Genomic DNA, 19345 nt, shown 5'->3' with positions numbered 1-19345 from the left:
TGACTGAACTGAACTGAACTTGCTTGGCTTGGCTGTTCATCTGTTTCATGTGGTTTCAGCTGGTGTGGTTGGGACAGGAAGACCCACTTCCAAGACCACTTTTTCAACCACACATCTGTGTTCTTGGCTTTTCCTGGCACTTTGTTCTCCTGGGACTCCACATGACTTGGCTTTTCCTGGTACGGCAGTCTCAGAGTGAGTGGACTTTGTAAATGTTGTCTGGTTTCCTCAAGAACAAGTATTCCTTTTTCAGAGCTAAAATTCTACAAGTTGGAGTCCATGCATTCATACACATTCAAATTTAACTTATCTATTTAATTAATAAAACGTTTCTAAACATTGGACATAACCAAATTTCAGTAAAATGGTGTCAGGAATAGGTAAATAATTCCTTGCTTTCTTGTGATGACAAGACTTTTACTTTTGAGGTTAAAATTATCTAGGGCAGTGGGAGGGTGGCAGGTGCATATATAAGTTGAATGTGAGAAGATGGGTATAAAACTGTGTGTAGGTGAGGTGTGGGTGAGAAGGGAGTATGAAATGAAGAGAGCAGGCAGGCCACAGGAAGCCCGGCAGACCACAGGAAACAGGCTGGAAAAAAAAAAAAAAAAGCTTAATTAAAAGCAAGAATAAAACAACCCAAAGACAATGGAAAATCTCACACATAAGGTCTCTGAAGAGGTGGAAACCAAAAATAAGCACACATATGTTCAGAGAAACACAAGTGGCTGGTCAATTACATTCTACTCTCATTTTTGTATTATTTCTCAGGACTTTATGTCAATGATAGTCTAATTAAAAAAAGAGCAAAAATTTCCTGTAGAAATGAACATAAAATAATATTTTGTAAAACTTATATATCCAGCTTTATGATTCCAGTAGTTTTAAAAACTGCTCAATTGACGTCTAAAGCGTGTTAAATTAGAGAGAATGGTCTTTGAGTCCGTCTCTGGTCTCAATAGTGTACATATATATTTGTCCACTAGGTGTCTCTTTGCATATATATTATGATTCCAGAGACAGCTAATTTAGTTCTGAAGGCAACAGTACATGGATTGTCAACAAATGTCTCAACTTGGGGGTATTTAAGAATGGCTTTTGACTCAGCAGGTAAAGAATCTGCCTGCAATGCAGGAGACACAGGAGATTCGGGTTCAATCCTGGTCAGGAAAATCCTTTGGAGGAGGAAATGGCCACCCACTCCAGTAGGCTTGCCTCAGAAATCCCATGGACAGAGGAGCATGTTGGGCAACAGTCCATGGGGTCACAAAGAGACATGACTGGGCAACTGAGCACACACACACACACACACACACACACACACGAGAATGGGTTTAATAATTTAACAGCTCTTCTTAGATAATAAATAGATATACATCTCTTTAAAAATTTTGGAGACATTAACCAAGAATTTGTCAGCAGACACAAAAATCAGATACTTGCATCAAGGTTGTTGAGAGATTGATACAGATATGTAGGACGGCAACCAGGAAGTGAGCCCTACATTATTTATGAATGAAGTCTTGGCAAGGGTGCGTAATTTGAAAACAAACTGCATTTGAGTCTCTGATGTCTCTTTCTAGGTACTATATTCCTTGCTGATCAGATCCTTCAAAATCACCCTGTGGCAGCGGATCTGTAGCCCTTTGAGTGCATGCTTAGTCGCTCAGTTGTATCTGACTCTTTGCAACCCCATGGACTGTAGCCCGCCAGGCTCCTCTGTCCATGGGATTCTCCAGGCAAGAATACTGGAGTGGGTTGCCATTTCCTCCTTCAGAGGATCTTCATGACCCCAAGACTGAACTCATATCTCTTAAGTCTCCTGCATTGGCAGGCAGATTCTTTACCACTGAGCCACCTGAGAAGGTCAGCCCTTTGAGTAAAAGATGTCAATTGTGGTGAGTCACATAAAGCTTCTCTGAATTGTTCAAATTTGGTACATTGTTTAAATTTACTCTAACTTGTCCTTAAGTAGAGGGAGGGTCAGAATAAGTCAACAGATATTTATTAGGTGCCTACTGTATGCCTGGCCTGGAGTGTCTACAAGAATTATGGCACTCAATTTATTCTTTAAGAATGTGATGAGATTTACTATTTGCAGAAAAATTAAGCATGCTGTTAAGGAGAAGTTGAAAAGGCAAAGTTTATTATAAGAGGCAGCATTGCTAATATCCAAAGGACCCCAAGATGGGAGTCTGAAGACTTGAATTCAAATTTTGCCTTTATGACTTGCTAGCCATGTGAAGTAGCTAGTCTATGTGCTCTGAATATCAGTTTCTTTATTTGTGAAAGTGTAGGTATTGTTACTTTACTGAGTTGAAGTGAAGACTGCAAAGAATTTTTGAGAATCCTGCCGAGTGTCACTGTATCTAAGAGAAGTCGCCTTTTTTTTTTTTTTTTGATAAAGTCTGTACCTGTGCTCAGATGCTTAGTTGTGTTTGACTCTTTGCGACCCCATGAACCCACCAGGATCCTCTGTGCATGGGATTTCCCAGGCAAGAATACTGGAGTAAGGTGCCATTTCCTCATCCAGGGCATCTTTCTGACCCAGGGATCGAACCTGCGTCTCTTACCACCTCCTCCTGCATTGGCAGGTGGGTTCTTTACCACTAGTGCCAACCTGGGAGCCCCTTGGTTAAGGCAGCCTTTCCTGTGCTGATGCACAGCAGGTTAGCTCCTTATGGTCACGACCTCTGCTTTTAGATTGGGCCTCATGCATTATTTTGCAAAAGCAGCAAGTCCCATCGAAACAATGTTTCCCTAGAAAGAATCAGCCAAACAAAAGAAGAATTTTTGTCCAACTCCAGAGCAATGGGTACAAGCAGCAGGCAGCTTTTGTAATAGTTTTTCTAGCTTCTTTCTAGCCTGCACTGGTTCCATAGAAGAGGGCACTGCTGCATGGAGTTATACTTCCTCACTTTTGTGGAAAGAGGGTTCAATGGAAGGTTGTTGGGTAAAGCTTAATTAAGGTGACAGGTTGCCTCAGAGCAGTGTAAACACAGTCTGGATATCACAGTCAGAAACATGTGCTCTCTTCCAGAGAGAGAAAATATGCCTGCAAGTCACATGGAGAAATTTAGGGCTGCAGATTGTAGAAAGCGAAGGGTGATCATTTGCCATTCTTGTCTGGCCCATCTTAGCACACAGCATCTACTCTGGCCCATACAGGCTGGAGTGAAGTGAATGTAAGGATCAGGTGTTGCCTAGGAGCTGCCACTATGGACAAACAGGGGTGTATGTACTTCGAGACACCCCGTAGCGGACCTAATAACTGATCCTTTGTGAGAAGGGCTACCAGTGGTTCCTGTGGCCTTGTCATATGCCTGGAAGCCCTGTTCATACTTGGTGGAGCATACTGGGGCTAGACAGACTGGGGCTAGAGGAGGTTCCTTGGGTTTCCATCACAAATCTTATAAATGCAGCCTCAGCACACAGCTAGTTTGAATGGTAGAATTACTGACTCCTAGAAGTTCCTTCCATCTGTCACTGGTGTAGGAGAGGAGGCAGGTACTTTGCAGGCTTTATCTGCATTGGTGCACAAAGTTGCTACTATGGTGTGCATTTTTGTGCGTGTGTATGTTGAGGGGGTGGGTGAAAGTATATTTTGCAGGCCCCCTGCCTTTATACATAATTTGAAGAGCCAAAAATCAGTGTGCTAGCTCAGTTCTGGAGGGCTGGTGGGGTTAATCTGGGCTGGCATCATGGAATTTAAGACAGTCATAGGAACAGAATTGATCCCATAGGTATGAGTCCCACTGGTCTCTGGGCATCTGGTTGACCCCACTAGCTGTTAAAGGGAAAGTGCCTTCTTGGGAGCAATGAGCACAGGGCACACGTGGGCAGCACTGGCTACACCGGGAGGGGGATTGGCAGGGCTCCGGTCGCTTGCCAGAGCCCTAAGGCATGCTGGGTTGCAGATCATAATCTGTGAATCTTTCGGGTTCTGGAAGCTGCAAAGGGACCTATATGTCTGAGGTCAAAGATGTAAGGGAGCTTCGTGCCTCGCTAAGCTGGGGCGGCCACCAGCCTTCTGGGTTGGTGCAGGTTCCTCCAAGAGGTAGAAGAGGGATTGTTGGTCATCGCTTACATTGCTTGTTACTATGGTAAAAATGATTGTTTAGGGATAGAGATTGACATTATTGGCTGAAAGAAGGGCTTTTCCATCTTAGATTTGTGGACTTTTATGTCTAAATTGTGATTGTCAGGGCTGAAAGCTTATGTGGGAAGGTAGGAGGGAGAAGAAAAGATGAAGGCTGCCAATTTCCCCAGACGATGGATCACAGCATTTCGGTGGTGTTGAAAATAAAGTAATTTTAATTATAGTTTCTGTTTAAAAAAAGCTGCGACTCTTAAAACCATCTGTCGGATTATCTTCAAAGTGGAGAGACCGCAGAAAAGAAATGTAGTGAAATGCGTGGAAGAGTTAAAGACAAAAAAGAGAAAATAAATGAAAGAAGAATAAGACTTTTAAAACTTGTAGGAGAGATGGATTGGGACAGAATGACAATAAAGCTAAAAGGAAAAAGTTTTCAATAATTTGAATAAATTTTTCCCTTTCATAAATTTCCTGGACAAAGTGATAACCACAGACAAGCCCACCCAATACATGCATGCTCCCAGGGGGTGGGGATGAAGGGGGGGCATCTTGAATTTTGCTCCCTTCTCTTCTACTCTGCCTTAATAAGAGATGTCGTGCTAAGGAGCAAAGCTAATGGATTGTTTCATGTTCTTCACTTTTTTATCTGAGCAAAGACGCATTTTCGCTGCTGCTCCCATGGTGTTGCTATGATGGACAGTCACTTAACAGAAGACGCTTACAGGCTGGTGTCATTGCTAGTTAAGCGTGTACTTTGTTGTCACACATTTTCCATGCTTTTTTGATGATTGAGAGTTCTGCCTTTAGGTGACCAGCACTTTCTGCTTCTGAAGAGCTCTAGTTTTTGGATTAAGAATAATGCACATTGTTTGCCTATGCTCTTGGATTGTCTATAAATCCATTTACTGTTCTGAGAGTGTCTTGTTGAGTGCTAACACTGTAATTTTAAAGGATAAGCCTGTTGTGAATGAATCTGTTGGCTTTTAAACTTTTTGTTCATTATGTTGTTTTCACTTAAGGCTCCATGAAAAAGAGAATAAGCCTAGCCCATAGTTTTTTTCAAACGGAAAACTATCTTGAGATCATAATAAATTATTTCACACCAGTCAGAATGGCTGCGATCCAAAAGTCTACAAATAATAAATGCTGGAGAGGGTGTGGAGAAAAGGGAACCCTCTTACACTGTTGGTGGGAATGCAAACTAGTACAGCCACTATGGAGAACAGTGTGGAGATTCCTTAAAAAACTGGAAATAGAACTGCCTTATGATCCAGCAACCCCACTGCTGGGCATACACACTGAGGAAACCAGAAGGGAAAGAGACACGTGTACCCCAATGTTCATCGCAGCACTGTTTATAATAGCCAAGACATGGAAGCAACCTAGATGTCCATCAGCAGATGAATGGGTAAGAAAGCTGTGGTACATATACACAATGGAGTATTACTCAGCCATTAAAAAGAATACATTTGAATCAGTTCTAATGAGGTGGATGAAACTGGAGCCTATTATACAGAGTGAAGTAAGCCAGAAGGAAAAACATAAATACAGTATACTAACGCATATATATGGAATTTAGAAAGATGGTAACAATAACCCGGTGTACGAGACAGCAAAAGAGACACTGATGTATAGAACAGTCTTATGGACTCTGTGGGAGAGGGAGAGGGTGGGAAGATGTGGGAGAATGGCAATGAAACATGTAAAATATCATGTAAGAAACGAGTTGCCAGTCCAGGTTCGATGCATGATGCTGGATGCTTGGGGCTGGTGCACTGGGACGGCCCAGACGGATGGTATGGGGAGGGAGGAGGGAGGAGGGTTCGGGATGGGGAACACATGTATACCTGTGGCGGATTCATTTTGATATTTGGCAAAACTAATACAATTATGTAAAGTTTAAAAATAAAATAAAATTGGAAGAATAAAAAAAATAATAATAAAATAAAGAAGGCAATTTTTTATTTATATAGATATAAATAAAGACAATTCTTTATTCTTCTTTAAAAGGGTAGGCATGGTACTTGTTTCACTACATCATCCCCAAAGATAATTTTAAGACATAATTAAGACAGTTACTTTTGGATCAATGGAAACTATAACTGCCTTTAGTGAATTTTTTTAACTTAAAAAATGCTAATTATCAACTGTCTGCTTTATCAATAGTGCATTTGTTGTGTATTGATATTCTTTTTTTTTAAGTTCTTTTTTTTAATACACACAAAATATATATATATTTTTTAAAATTTTATTTTATTTTTAAACTTTACAAAATTGTATTAGTTTTGCCAAATATCAAAATGAATCCGCCACAGGTATACATGTGTTCTTAATTTATTTTCTGGTTTTAAAATGATATGGGACCAGAATACGTATTTCTACTTAACTAGTTTACCAAAAAGTTTCTAAAATAAATTGCTAGAATGAAGTTTTATTTTGTTAGGATAAAACAAAAAGGAACGATTCTTCACCAGCATCTTAGCTAGCTTGGGCTGCTGTAACAAAATATTGTAAACAAGGGGGCTTATCAACAACAGAAAATTCATTTCTCACAGTTGTGGAGGCTGGAAGTCCAAGAATATGGTGTCAGCTTGCTAGGTTCAGATACAAGCTCTCTTCTGGGTTGCAGACTGCTGATTCTTCTTATAGCTATACGTAGGGAGAGAGTGAGTCTGGTCCCTTCTTATAAGGGCACTAATTTCATTTATGAGAGCTCCCCCCATACTGCATCATGAACTAACTACCGCCCAAAGTCCCCACCTCCAAATACTATCACACTTGGAATTAGATATCAACATATGAATTTTTCAGGGACACAAACATTCAGTCCAGAAAACCAGTAATAAATTCAGGAACAGTTTCGTCTGTGGAATTGTAATGAAATATATTTCCACTTTTCAATTACAGGACTTATCAGAAATACAAATATTTGATTTGATTTCATCTCACTGACTTAAAAAATAGTAATGACCTTAGTGTTTTTGCTAAGTCTCATGTGGTGTTGGGAGAAGGCAATGGCACCTCACTCCAGAACTCTTGCCTGGGAAATCTGATGGACGGAGGAGCCTGGTAGGCTGCAGTCCATGGGGTTGCTAAGTCAGACACGACTGAGAGACTTCACTTACACTTTTCACTTTCATGCACTGTGTTCTCCAGTGTTCTTGCCTGCAGAATCCCAGGGATGGGGGAGCCTGGTGGGCTGCCATCTATGGGGTCGCACAGAGTTGGACACAATTCGAAGCGACTTAGCAGCAGGAGCAGCAGCATGTGGTATTGTGTTAAGGAATTGTTCTCTAAAGAAGGTAATTGTCTCAGATAACTGAGAAAACTATTTCCTTAAACTCTGAAATAAGGTACCAAAAATGTCTCTAGGAGAGTAGGTTAGGGAGTTTATTCAACCTTGAAGTGGGAAAGCTATTTTATTTGATGAAACCTGTTATCTAACTTGTTCAAACCCTTTAGTTGTGTGCTAACTCCATTAGGAAGAATAGTTTTCTATAATAAAGCTATTTCTGGGTAATTGCACCCATTCTAGGTAATTGCTACCTCTTGTTGAGCATCCACGTGTCTCCCATATGATATTTCACTTAATTGTAACAAAATCCTATCAGCTGGTTATTGTCATTTCTGTTTAATGGATGAAGCTCTTACTATTTAGAGAAATTAGGTGGGTTTTTTTTTAAGTTTCCACATTTAAGTGGTGGAGTGAGATCTGTTTGGCCCTAAACCATGTGTGTGCACTGATTTTAAAACATTTTTTTTGGTTGTATATCTATAAAATAATATGGAAAGCCTACGTACTTCCTCACATTTTAAGTTGTCACCCAGAGTTTTTATCATACGTTTGCTGCTGCTGCTGCTGCTAAGTCGCTTCAGTCATGTCTGACTCTGCTCGACCCCATAGATGGCAGCCCATCAGGCTCCCCCGTCCCTGGGATTCTCCAGGCAAGAACACTGGAGTGGGTTGCCATTTCCTTCTCCAATGCATGAAACTGAAAAGTGTAAGTGAAGTCGCTCAGTCGTGTCCGACTCTTAGCGACCCCACGACGGCAGCCCACCGGGCTCCTCCGTCCATGGAATTTTCCAGGCAAGAGTACTGGAGTGGGGTGCCGTTGCCTTCTCCGTTTAAATAGTTGCAAAAGATGTAATTTGTGGCATATTATGAATCTTGATAGTGAAAAAAGGTTATACGTGCGTGCTAAGTCAAGTCAATCATGTCTGACTCTTTGCGACCCTATGCACTATAGCCAGTCAGACTCCTCTGTCCATGGGATTTTCCAAGCAGGCATATGGGAGTGGGTTGCTATGTACCCCTCCAGGAGATCTTCCTGACCCGGAATCAAACCCACATCTCCTATGGCTCCTGCCACTGGGAAAGCCTGAAAAATGTTATATTCTCTTTTTAACTTATTAAATATAAACAGAAATTTGATATGGTTAATTATTTTTTTAAAGTAATCTTTGGAATTTTAGATTTTACATAGCACTTTCCCCCCCCAGAACTCATATTTTTATTCCAACATTCCATGGATTTTTGTACAATTATAAAACATTTTTATGCTTAAAACTTATTAATAATCCTGTAATACATTTCAACAATATATTGTATATATTTAAAATGAAATTTATTAAAAAATTTTGAAGTGGCATAATCCTTTAAACCATAAATGATTTAATTTGGAGTGAGTCATTATAATTATTATTGGTTTGTAATTTAACAAAAAATATGAATATGTTACACATCTTGACAGATGATGATTAATACAAGAGGTAAATGTTTTTATTGAAAATGCAGTGTTTAATGACACAGATGAGATTTTCTTCCTAATTATGTTGTTCGGTCTCTCAGTCATGTCCAACTCTTTGCAACTCCATGGACTGCAGCACACCAGGCTTCCCCATCCATCACCATCTCCCGCAATTTGCTTAAACTCATGTCCATTGAGTCAGTGATGCCATCCAACCATCTCGTCCTCTGTCATCCCCTTCTCCTCCTACCTTCAATCTTTCCCAGAATCAGCGTCTTTTCTAATCAGTCGGCTCTTTGCAACAGGTGGCCAAAGTGTTGGGTATGTAACAATACCCATGAGTATTATTTATTTCTCGTATTAGAGTTCAGAACCAGTTTTAATCCTATTACTGTTTTTTTATGTATGTGAGCACTTAAAACTATTTTTCATATAAATAAATAGGTGGGAATGGAGCACTTTTTGAACTTCTTCCAAGAATATGCCAAATATCACAACTACTTTTAATGATTAATAGACTTAAAATAGATTTTTCTTCAATTTTGTTGAAAGCAAAGGATTGGAAACTTGATTTATAAATGTTATTTGTTACTCTCGTTAGGCTCTTATATGTTTTTAATTCCTGGGAATTATACAAAAATTCTTTATCAAAACATCAGAGAATTTAACACTTCTTCCTTTAACTCTTTCACTCACAGACAGCTTCCTTAAACTAATATTCTCAGAAAGGTTGGACTATGGAAAAATTATTACTTCCAAAGCACTTTTGCCAGCATTATTATTATTTTCCACAAGCTAATTTTATTGTGTGCTTTATAAGTATTTTTATCAAATCTTGGTGCTACCTATTTTTTAGAGACACCATGTACCCTATAACATCGTTAGCTGAGCTGGTTCCTTTTGTCCAGACCATAAGCAAGTGTATTTCCATGAGTCTTCATAAATATCATCCCACTTCCTAATTCTTCTAAAGTATGGCTGTGTGCTTTGTATGGAAGAGGAGAACCTAGACAAAGCTTAGGTTGTTCTGACGATTCTTCTGCCGCACTCTGAATCATTTTGGTGACATTTTAGATTTCACATATATCGACCACCTCAGGAATATAGTACCAAGGCTCCAAAACCACTACATGAACTACTCAAGTGAACACTCACGTAGCCTCCGTAAAGGCACGTCTCCTCACCTATGCCTCCTTACACCAGTGTTTGCATATTATTTCTGCCCATTTGCTCTCTGACTCGGGGAGGTTTGACATCACACAATCTCATTTCCACCTTCTGCAGATTGGGAAGGGGATTTCTCATGGGCTATTCATGACAGTACTATTCCACTAAATGAAAAAACAATTGAAATTCATAGGTTTTCTTTATGGAAACTCATCTGTAGTTCAGAGCTTTTATTTTCTGTATTTTAAATTCATTTACTCAACAAATGTCTATTTACTCAACCAGTATACAAAGACGAGATACAGAGCAATAAACAGATAGACAAGGTAAGAAAGAATGCCTGCTGCCCTCAGGTAAGTTACTATAGTGGGAGTCAGATGTTAGCAAAGTAATTGCAAAATTAAGAATCCTATACAATTATGAGACCTAAGGGGCTATGAGAACATACAAAAAGATACTGATCTCTAATAAATATAGTGGAAAGCTTTCTTGACTAAATGAGAATTGACCTGACTGTTGAAGAGCATGCACTAAGGTTCTGAAATGGGTAGAAACATGTTTAAGGAATTAATTCTTAACCACTGTACTACCAGGAAAGTCCCACTATACATATTTTGCTATAGATTTCTTCAGACTTTTCCCTCCAAGGCACTGATGTGTGACTTGTATCACATAAACTTATATTTTTATAATAAAAAGTGAATGAAGTTCCACTGCATATATTTTCCCTACTGTTTCATTAAGAATATATTGTAAAACTCTTCTCATGTTTGGTATGGTGCTCAGTTGCTTCAGTCATGTCTGACTCTTGCAACCCCATGGACTGTAGCCCACCAGGCTCCTCTGTCCATGGGATTCTTCAGGCACTAATACTGGAGTGGGTTGCCATGCCCTCCTCCAGAGGATCTTCTCACACCAGGGATTGAACCTGAGTCTCCTGTGTCTCCTGCATTGGCAGCTGGGTTCTTTACCACTCATGCCACCTAGGAAGCCCATAGTTGATGGCAGATAGTAAAGATTCAGCAAATGTCAGCAGTCATTGTGAATGTCACCATTGTCATCAACATCACCTTGACAAATTGTCCTCCAGCAAGGCTATAATAATTGGGTATCCCAACAACAAATTTTTCTTTTCGACACCCTCCACCAAACTTGGCTTCTAACAATTTTTTTGTGTATGCCAGTTGTGAAGATTAAAAATGGAGCTAGGCTGTTGTTTTACTTTGAGCTTATTTCATTACTAATGAGACTGAATATTGTGGTTGTTTAGTCGCTAAGTCGTGTCTGACTCTTTGCGACCCCATGGACTGCAGCACACCAGGCTCCTCTGTCCCCCACTATCTCCTGGAATTTGTTGAAATTCATGTCCAGTGAGTCAGTGATGCTATCTAACCATCTCATCCTCTGCTGCTTCCTTCTCCTTCTCAATCTTTCCCAGCCTCAAAGTCTTTTCCAACAAGTTGGCTCTTTGCATTAGGTAGCCAATGTTAGTCATTTGTATTTTTATGTTTTGAATTTTCCTTCACTTGTTATCTTATTAGTTTGATAATTACTTTGTTTTATAAAATTTTTAATATTTTTCTTGAAGTATAGGTGACATTGTGTTAGTTTCTGGTGTACAACAAAGTGATTCAGTATGTGAGTGAAGTGAAAGTCGCTCAGTCATGTCCGACTCTTTGCGACCCCATGGACTATACAGTCCATGGAATTCTCTAGCCCAGAATACTGGAGTGGGTAGCCTTTCCCTTCTCCAGGGGATCTTCCCAACCCAGGGATTGAACCCAGGGGTCCTGCGTTGCAGGCAGATTCTTTACCAGCTGAGCCACAAGGGAATATATATAATATGTACATGAATATAAATGTATATGCATATATACATTTTATATAGTTTTTCAGATTATTTTCCATTATAGGTTATTATAAGGTATTGAATATAGTGCCCTGTGCTCTACAGTAGAACTTTGTTATTTATCTGTCTTGTATACTGTTCAGTCGCTCAGTCATGTCCGACTCTTTGCGACCCCATGAGCTTCAGCACGCCAGGTTTCCCTGTCCATCACCAACTGTCAGAGCTTGCTCAAACTCATGTCCATCAAGTTGGTGATGCCATCCAACCGTCTCACCCTCTGTTGTCCCCTTCTCCTCCTTCCTTTAATCTTTCCCAGCATCAGAGTCTTTTTTAGTAGGTCAGTTCTTTGCATCAGGTGGCCAAAGGATTGGAGTTTCAGCTTCAGCATCATTCCTTCCAATGAATATACAGGACTGATTTCCTTTAGGATTGACTAGTTTGATCTCCTTGCAGTCCAAGGGACTCTCAAGAGTCTCCTCCAACACTACAGTTCAAAGCATCAGTTCTTCCGCACTCAGCTTTCTTTATAGTCCAACTCTCACATCCATACATGATTACTGGAAAAACCATAGCTTTGACTAGACAGACTTTGTTGGCAAAGTAATGTCTCTGCTTTTTAATAAGCTGTCTAGGTTGGTCATAACTTTTCTTCCAAGGGGCAAGTGTCTTTGAATTTCATGGCTGCAATCACCATCTGCAGTGATTTTGGAGCCCCCCAAAATAAAGTCTGTCACTGTTTCCATTGTTTTCCCATCTATTTGCCATGAAGTGATGGGACCAGATGCCATGATCTTTGAATGTTGAGTTTTAAGTCAAATTTTTAACTCTCCTCTTTCACTTTCATCAAGAGACTCTTTAGTTCTTCTTTACTTTCTGCCATAAGGGTGGTGTCATCTGCATATCTGAGGTTATTGTTAATTTCTCCCGGCAATCTTGATTCCAGCTTGTGCTTCATCCAGCCCTGCATTTCATTTGTGCTTCATCCAGCCTGGCATTCTGTATACTGTAGTGTGTATCTATTAATATGAAGCTCCTAATTATCCCCCGCCCCTTTCCCCTTTGATAATCACAGTTTTGTTTTCTGTCTATCCGCGAGTCTGTTTCTGTTTTGTAAATAAGTTCATTTGTATCATTTTAAAAGATTTTATGTGTAACTGACATAATACAATATTTGTCTTTCTCTGTTTGACTTATTTCACTTAGTATGATAATCTCTAGGTTCATACATGTTACTACAAATGGCATTATTTCATTCTTTTTTATTGCTGAATAATGTTCTATTGTATTCATATCACAGTTTCTTTATTCACTCACATGTCAGTGGGCACTTAGCTTGCTTTCTTGTCTGGCTACTGTAGGGTGCATGTATCTTTTCAAGTTAAGAGTTTTCATCTTTTCTGGATATAGAGGCAGGAGTGGGATTGCTGTATCACATGGTAACTATTTTTAGTTTTTAAAGAAATCTCCATACTATTCTACACAGTAGCTGCACCAATTTACATTCCCACCAAAAGTGTAGGAGGGTTCCCTTTTCTTCACATCCTCTCCAGCATTTACTATTTGTAGAATTTTTGATGACAGTTATTCTGACTGGTGTGAGGTGATACTGCATTGTAGTTTTGATTTGCATTTCTCTAATAATTAGCAATGTTAAGTGTCTTTTCACGTGCCTGCTGGCCATTTGTATGTCTTCTTAGGAGAGATGTCTATTTATGAATAGGTCTTCTGCCCATTTTTTGATTGGGTTGGTTCTTTTTCCTTTTTCTTTTTTTTTGATATTGAGCTGTATGAGCTGTTCACATATTTTGGAAATTAATCCCTTGTCAGTTGTAGAATCTGCAAATATTTTCTCCCATTCCATAGGCTGTCTTTTTGTTTTGTTTATGATTTCCTTTGCTGTGCAAAAACTTTTATGTTTGATTAGGCCCATTTGTTTTTTTTTAATTTTTATTTCTTTTGTCTTGGGAGACTGACCTGAGGAGACATTGCTACAATTTATGACAGAGAACATTCCTTCTATGTTCTCTTCTAGGAGTTTTATGGTGTCATGTCTTGTATTTAAATCTTTTTTGTTTTTTAATTTTTACAGCGTTGTGTTGATTTCTGCCATATGACAATGCAAATCAGCCATAATTATACATCAATCCCTTCCCTCTTGAGCTTCCCTCCCCTCCCCCATTCCACCCTTTTAAGTCATCACAGAGCACCGGACTGGGATCCCTGTTATACAGCAACTTCTCACCAACTATCCATTTTACACGATAGCATATTTGTTGGTGCTACGTTCTCCATTCATCCCACTCTCTCCCTCCCCAACTGTGTCCACAAGTCCATCCTCCACATTTGCATCTTCATTCCTTCCCTGCAAAAAGGTTCATCAATACCATTTTTCTATGCATTAATATATGATATCTGTTTTTCTCATTCTGGCTTACTTCATTCTGTGTAACAGGCTCTAGGTTCATCCACCTCACTAGAATTGACTCAAATTTGTTTTTTTAATGGCTGAGTAATATTCCATTGTAAATATGTACCATGTATTCTCTATCCATTCATCTGTCTATGCACAGGATTGCTTCCATGTCCTAGCTGTTGTACATGGTGCTGCAATGAACACTGGGGTACATGTGTCTTTCAGAACTCTGTTTTTTTCAGAGTATATGCCCAGTAGTGGGGTTGCTGGGTCATATGGTAGATTTTTTCCCTAGTTTTTTAGGGATACTCTGTACTATTCTCCATAATGGCTGTATCAGTTTACATTCCCACCAACAGTGTAGGAGGGTTCCCTTTTATCTATATCCTCCCCAGCATTTATTGTTTGTAGATTTTTTGATGATGGCCATTTTGACTGGTGTGAAGTGATACCTCATTGTAATTTTGATTTGCATTTCTCTAATAATTAGCAGTATTGAGCATCTTTTCATGTGTTTATTGTATGTCTTCTTTGGAGAAATGTCTGTTTAGGTTTTCTGTCCATTTTTTTAATTGGGCTTTTTGTTTTCCTGACGTTGAACTGTATGAGCTGTTTATATATTATGGCGGTTAATCTTTTGTCAGTTGTTTCATTTGCAATTATATCCTCCCATTCTGAGGGTTGTCTTTTAATCCTGTTTATTGTTTCCTTTGCAGAAGCTTTTAAGTTTCATTAGGTCCCATTTGTTTATTTTTGTTTTTATTTCCATTACTCTAGGAGATGGATCAAAGAGGATCTCGCTGTGATTTATGGCAAAGTGTGTACTGCCTATCTTTTCCTCTAAGAGCTTTGTAGTTTCTTACATTTAAGTCTTTAATTCATTTTGAGTTTGTTTTTGTGTATGGTGTGAGGGACTGTTCTGACTTCACTGATTCACACGCAGCTGTCAAGCTGTCGCAACAACACCTGTTGAAGAAGAGACTGTCTTTTCTTCATTGTATACTCTTGCTGCTCTTGTCAAAGATGAATCAACCATAGGTCTGTGGGTCTGTTTCTAGACTCTTTATTCTGTTTCATTGACCCATATGTCTGTTTTCATGTCCTTGCCATGCTATTTTGATTACTGTAGTTTTGTAGTATTGTCTGAAGTCTGGGAGAGTCTTGCTTCTTGTTCTTTTTCTTCAGGATTGCTTTGGCAATTCTGTGTATTTTGTGGTTCCATATGAATTTTAGGATTGTTTAATTCTGTGAAAAATGTCATGGGTTATTTGTAGGGATTGCATTGAATCTGTAGATTGCTTTGGGTAGTGTGGTCATTTTTAATAATATTAACACTTCCAATCGAAGAGCATGGGGTATCTTTCCATTTCTTTGAATTGGCTTTAGTTTCCTTTATCAATGTTTTATAGTTCTCAGTGTGTAAGTCTTTCATCTCCTTGATCAGGTTTATTTCAAGGTGTTTTTTTTTTTTTTGACATGATTTTCAAAGAGATTGCCTTTTTACTTCCTCTTTATGACTTTTCTTTTCTCCCTGTATCTGGATATGTTTCCTTCTTTAGGTCTGGGAAGTTTTCAGCTGTAATTTCCTCAAATACATTTTTGATCCCCTTTTCTCTTTTTTTTCTTTCTGGTACCCTTATTATGTGTAGATTGGCATGCTTTATATTATCTTATAGGTCTCATATGTTGCCTTCTTTTTTTCATTTTTCTATCTATTTTCTCTTCTGATTGGGTAGTTTCTAGGTCACTTTTTTGTTTGGTATTGTTTAATTTGCTATTTATTGCCTTTAGCTCAGTTTTCATCTTGGCAATTGAGTTGTCTAATTTTAATTGGCCCCTCTTTATAGTTTCCAGTTCCTTGTTACAGTGATCCCTATTTCTAGCAATAATCTTTCTTAATTTCTTCAGAATTTGTATTACTTCCTTTTTGAACTCAGGGTCTGAGTAAACTGAAAAAGCCTGTTTCATTATTTGGTCTTTCAGGTGACTTCTCTTATTCTTTTATTGGTGAATAGTTTCTCTGCTCCTTCATTTTAGTTATATTTCTGTGACTCAATTTAGGAGAAACAGTTATCTGTTGTGGTCCTGAAGGGCTGTTTTTATGTGGGAACATTCTATATGAGTCTCATTAATGCCGGGGCTGCTTTTGGTACCTGCCACATTGTTCTTCAGGGGTGGTGTGCTAGCCAGTACCCCTTCGTCGGGGGTGAAGGTTATGTTGTGGTGACCAGAGGCTGCACTGGTTTTTGGAGGGGTCTCCTCTTTGCTCTGCGGTTGTCATAGCTCTGTCAAGGGCAGGGCCTGTTCTCCAGCTGTTGGAGTAGAAGCTCTAAGATCTGGTTCTAAGCTGCGTGTGAGGTAGGCAGGACTGGCGCACTTTTACTGGTAGCAGAGCCCGTGGGTATTCTTCCGCCAGAGCTATCCACTGGGACATGCTTTCTGTGATGTTCCCTGTCACTCTTGTGTGTGCTCACGAAGCGCACTGTTGACGAAACTGCCCTCTGCCCCACCTCAGCAAAGGAAAAGCCGGTAGTCAGCTTGGAAATCCTTCCGGTGCTGTGTTCTGGAAGCTGCCAACGGCGTAAATCTTCTGTGAAGGTCATGCACCCACCAGGAATCAGTTCAGATTTCAGTCCCACCCTGCGTGTGGGCCACCCACACGTGCTTGTGTGTGCCCAGAGCTTGCAGAGTGGAGCTGCACCCCCTGTGAGCAAGCTGAGGATGAAGCTGCTCTGGTGGGGTCATGCCATTCCCTTTGCATGTGCATTTACAAATAGGGTTCCCATTGGTCCTATACACACCTCCAGTGGCCTGAACCATTCTTGAGGCCCTTGGAATTGTCTCTGCATCCAAACCAAATCTTCTCCCTGGTTCTGTCTGCTGAAGTCCCGTGTACCAGCAACCAGCCACCACCATGCCTTCCACCAGTGATGCATCTCAGGCTGGGGTGTGCAGTGAGGTGGCCAGGACCTTCTGGGCACCTTTCTCTCTGTCCTGCTCCTGCAGGCTGGCTGCTGCGTCCTCCTCTGAGCTCCTGAAACTCCATATCTGGTTGAGGGGTCCCAGAGTGAGAGAGGCTTTCATAGCTCAGGTCCATCCCAAGCTTCTTTGTTCTGTCCTTTCATCCTGCCCAGTTATGCGGTGGTCTTTCTTGCAGCGTTGGTTCTATGAGATCTTCAGTATTCAGTGGGTATTCTGTGAGAATTGTTCCACATGTAGATGTGTTTTTGATGTATTTGTGGGAGGAGGTGAGCTCCATGTCCTTCTATTACACCGTCTTGGTCTCCCAGTCTACTTATTATTTTCTTATTGGTGAATAAGAGAACTGTTTATGCTATGATTTTTTAAATGAATACTGCAAATGTTTTCACCAGCCTGTGATTTGATTTTCCATTTATGTTTGACTGTATTTTTTAAACAAGTGAGTTAAAAATTAAGTAAATTGGTCAGTCTTTTTTTTATTGTGGTTTTTCTCTTTGGCATTTTACAAATAAATGTTTTATTCATATCAGTGTAATATAAATATGGCATTTTTGACGTAAAGAAGGGCTATGCATTTTCAGAATTTGGGAACGATTGGTGTAAGAAATAAAGTCACATGGGGTATGGATCTGTCACTGGGAGAGGTGAAAGGCTTTTTGCTTTGCAGAGAGTTTCAGTGGCTTGTGGATGTTTAACAAGTTTGTTGCTTATCAAAGTAGATTTTTTTTCTTAGTCTGAAGATATGAGATTTTCGTCTTTTTGTTTTCATCTTCTTTTCTTGAAACCAGAGTGTCTTGTTTCTCAGGTAATCCACTACAAAGTGCAATACATCAAAGGGGGCTCATCTTCATATTAAAGTTGAGATTTCTGAGGCTGAGGGATTGGTTACATTTTTGAAATTGTTCAGTTAATACCATCAGAACAATAGTAATAGATCAGATATGTCCACATCTTACATTATGTTATTCATCTTGAAGATGAAAATATTTTCACTTTTCAAAAACGTATGTTTATGTATGATTCAGTATTGTTGTTAAGTTGCTGGGTCATGTCTGACTCTTTGCCACCCCATGGACTGTAGCCAGGCTCCTCTGTCCTTGGGATTTCCCAGGCAAGAATACTGAAATAGGTTTGCATTTCCTTCTCCGGGGGAACTTCCTGACCCAGGGATGGAACCTGTGTCTCTTTCATTGTAGGCGGATTCTTTATTACTGAGTCACCAGGGAAGCCCATAGTACAATATTAAGTAGATAAAAATATATATATAATATATCTTGCTGTAGACTTGAAAGAAATACTGACACATGTGCAATTAAAATTCTGGCTTATTTTATGAACTCAGCTTTTAACAGTTGGCTTATTCTGAATTAAAAGGCTTTGTAATGAATTGCTTTTATTGTGAAATTCATCAATCAGAATACAAGTGCTTTTCTTCCTGTCAAGAAGATATACAATTTTAAGAGTGATTTCCTCCAACATTTAACTGAAAATGCTTTTTCTCTTCTAGCTTTTGTTTCTACCAATCTGACGTCATACATGGCTACTGATGGCAATGAGCTTGTAAGTATTCTTTGGAATATTCAGACTTTAAGTATCGTCAGTTTGATGAATGAGTAAAAAATTAGGTTGATTTTAAGTTCGACTAACTACTTATTGTCCATTTCATTAGTCATAATGGAATGAAAGAGCTTCCCTAGTAGCTTAGATGGTAAAGCATTTGCCTGCAATACAGGAAACCTGGGTTCGATCCAGGGGTTGGGAAGATCCCCTGGAGAAGGAAATGGCAAACCACTCCAGTATTCTTGCCTGGAGTATTCCATGGACAGAGGAGCCTGGCGTGCTACAGTCCATGGGGTTGCAAAGAGTCAGACACGACTAAGCGACTAACACACACAACAGAATTAAATGATCCCTTTGTTAGAGTTCGAAAGTTTCTTATGATCACCAAGCTTTTGTTTAAGACCCCTAGCTGTTTAAATATCATGAAACATAACCATGATTTTGACATAATGTACATAAATTTGTCCCTATTTTCAATTAATTCTGGTATAGTATAACCTCTCATGCAACTTCTATGGGAATAATTCTGC

The 19345-nt window shown here is 39.5% G+C and overlaps 1 protein-coding gene across 8 annotated transcripts in view; it reads left to right on the top strand.

Moving 5' to 3' along the window:
- IPCEF1 (interaction protein for cytohesin exchange factors 1) overlaps positions 1-19345 on the top strand; it is a 168891-nt gene that overhangs the window by 57827 nt on the left and 91719 nt on the right. For 6 of the 8 annotated variants that reach the window (XM_061428380.1, XM_061428379.1, XM_061428377.1 and 3 more), the window contains one exon: positions 18763-18815. In XM_061428380.1, the coding sequence (XP_061284364.1) occupies positions 18792-18815 (24 nt within the window). In that variant the 5' untranslated portion in view covers positions 18763-18791. Of the gene's footprint in view, positions 1-2469; positions 2595-18430; positions 18448-18762; positions 18816-19345 lie in introns of those variants that run through there. The other 2 variants (XM_061428378.1, XM_061428381.1) reach the window with 2 other exon arrangements.

This window comes from Bos javanicus, chromosome 9, assembly GCF_032452875.1.
Source record: "Bos javanicus breed banteng chromosome 9, ARS-OSU_banteng_1.0, whole genome shotgun sequence".
NCBI lineage: Eukaryota > Metazoa > Chordata > Mammalia > Artiodactyla > Bovidae > Bos > Bos javanicus.
This window is presented reverse-complemented; position numbering and strand designations above follow the sequence as displayed.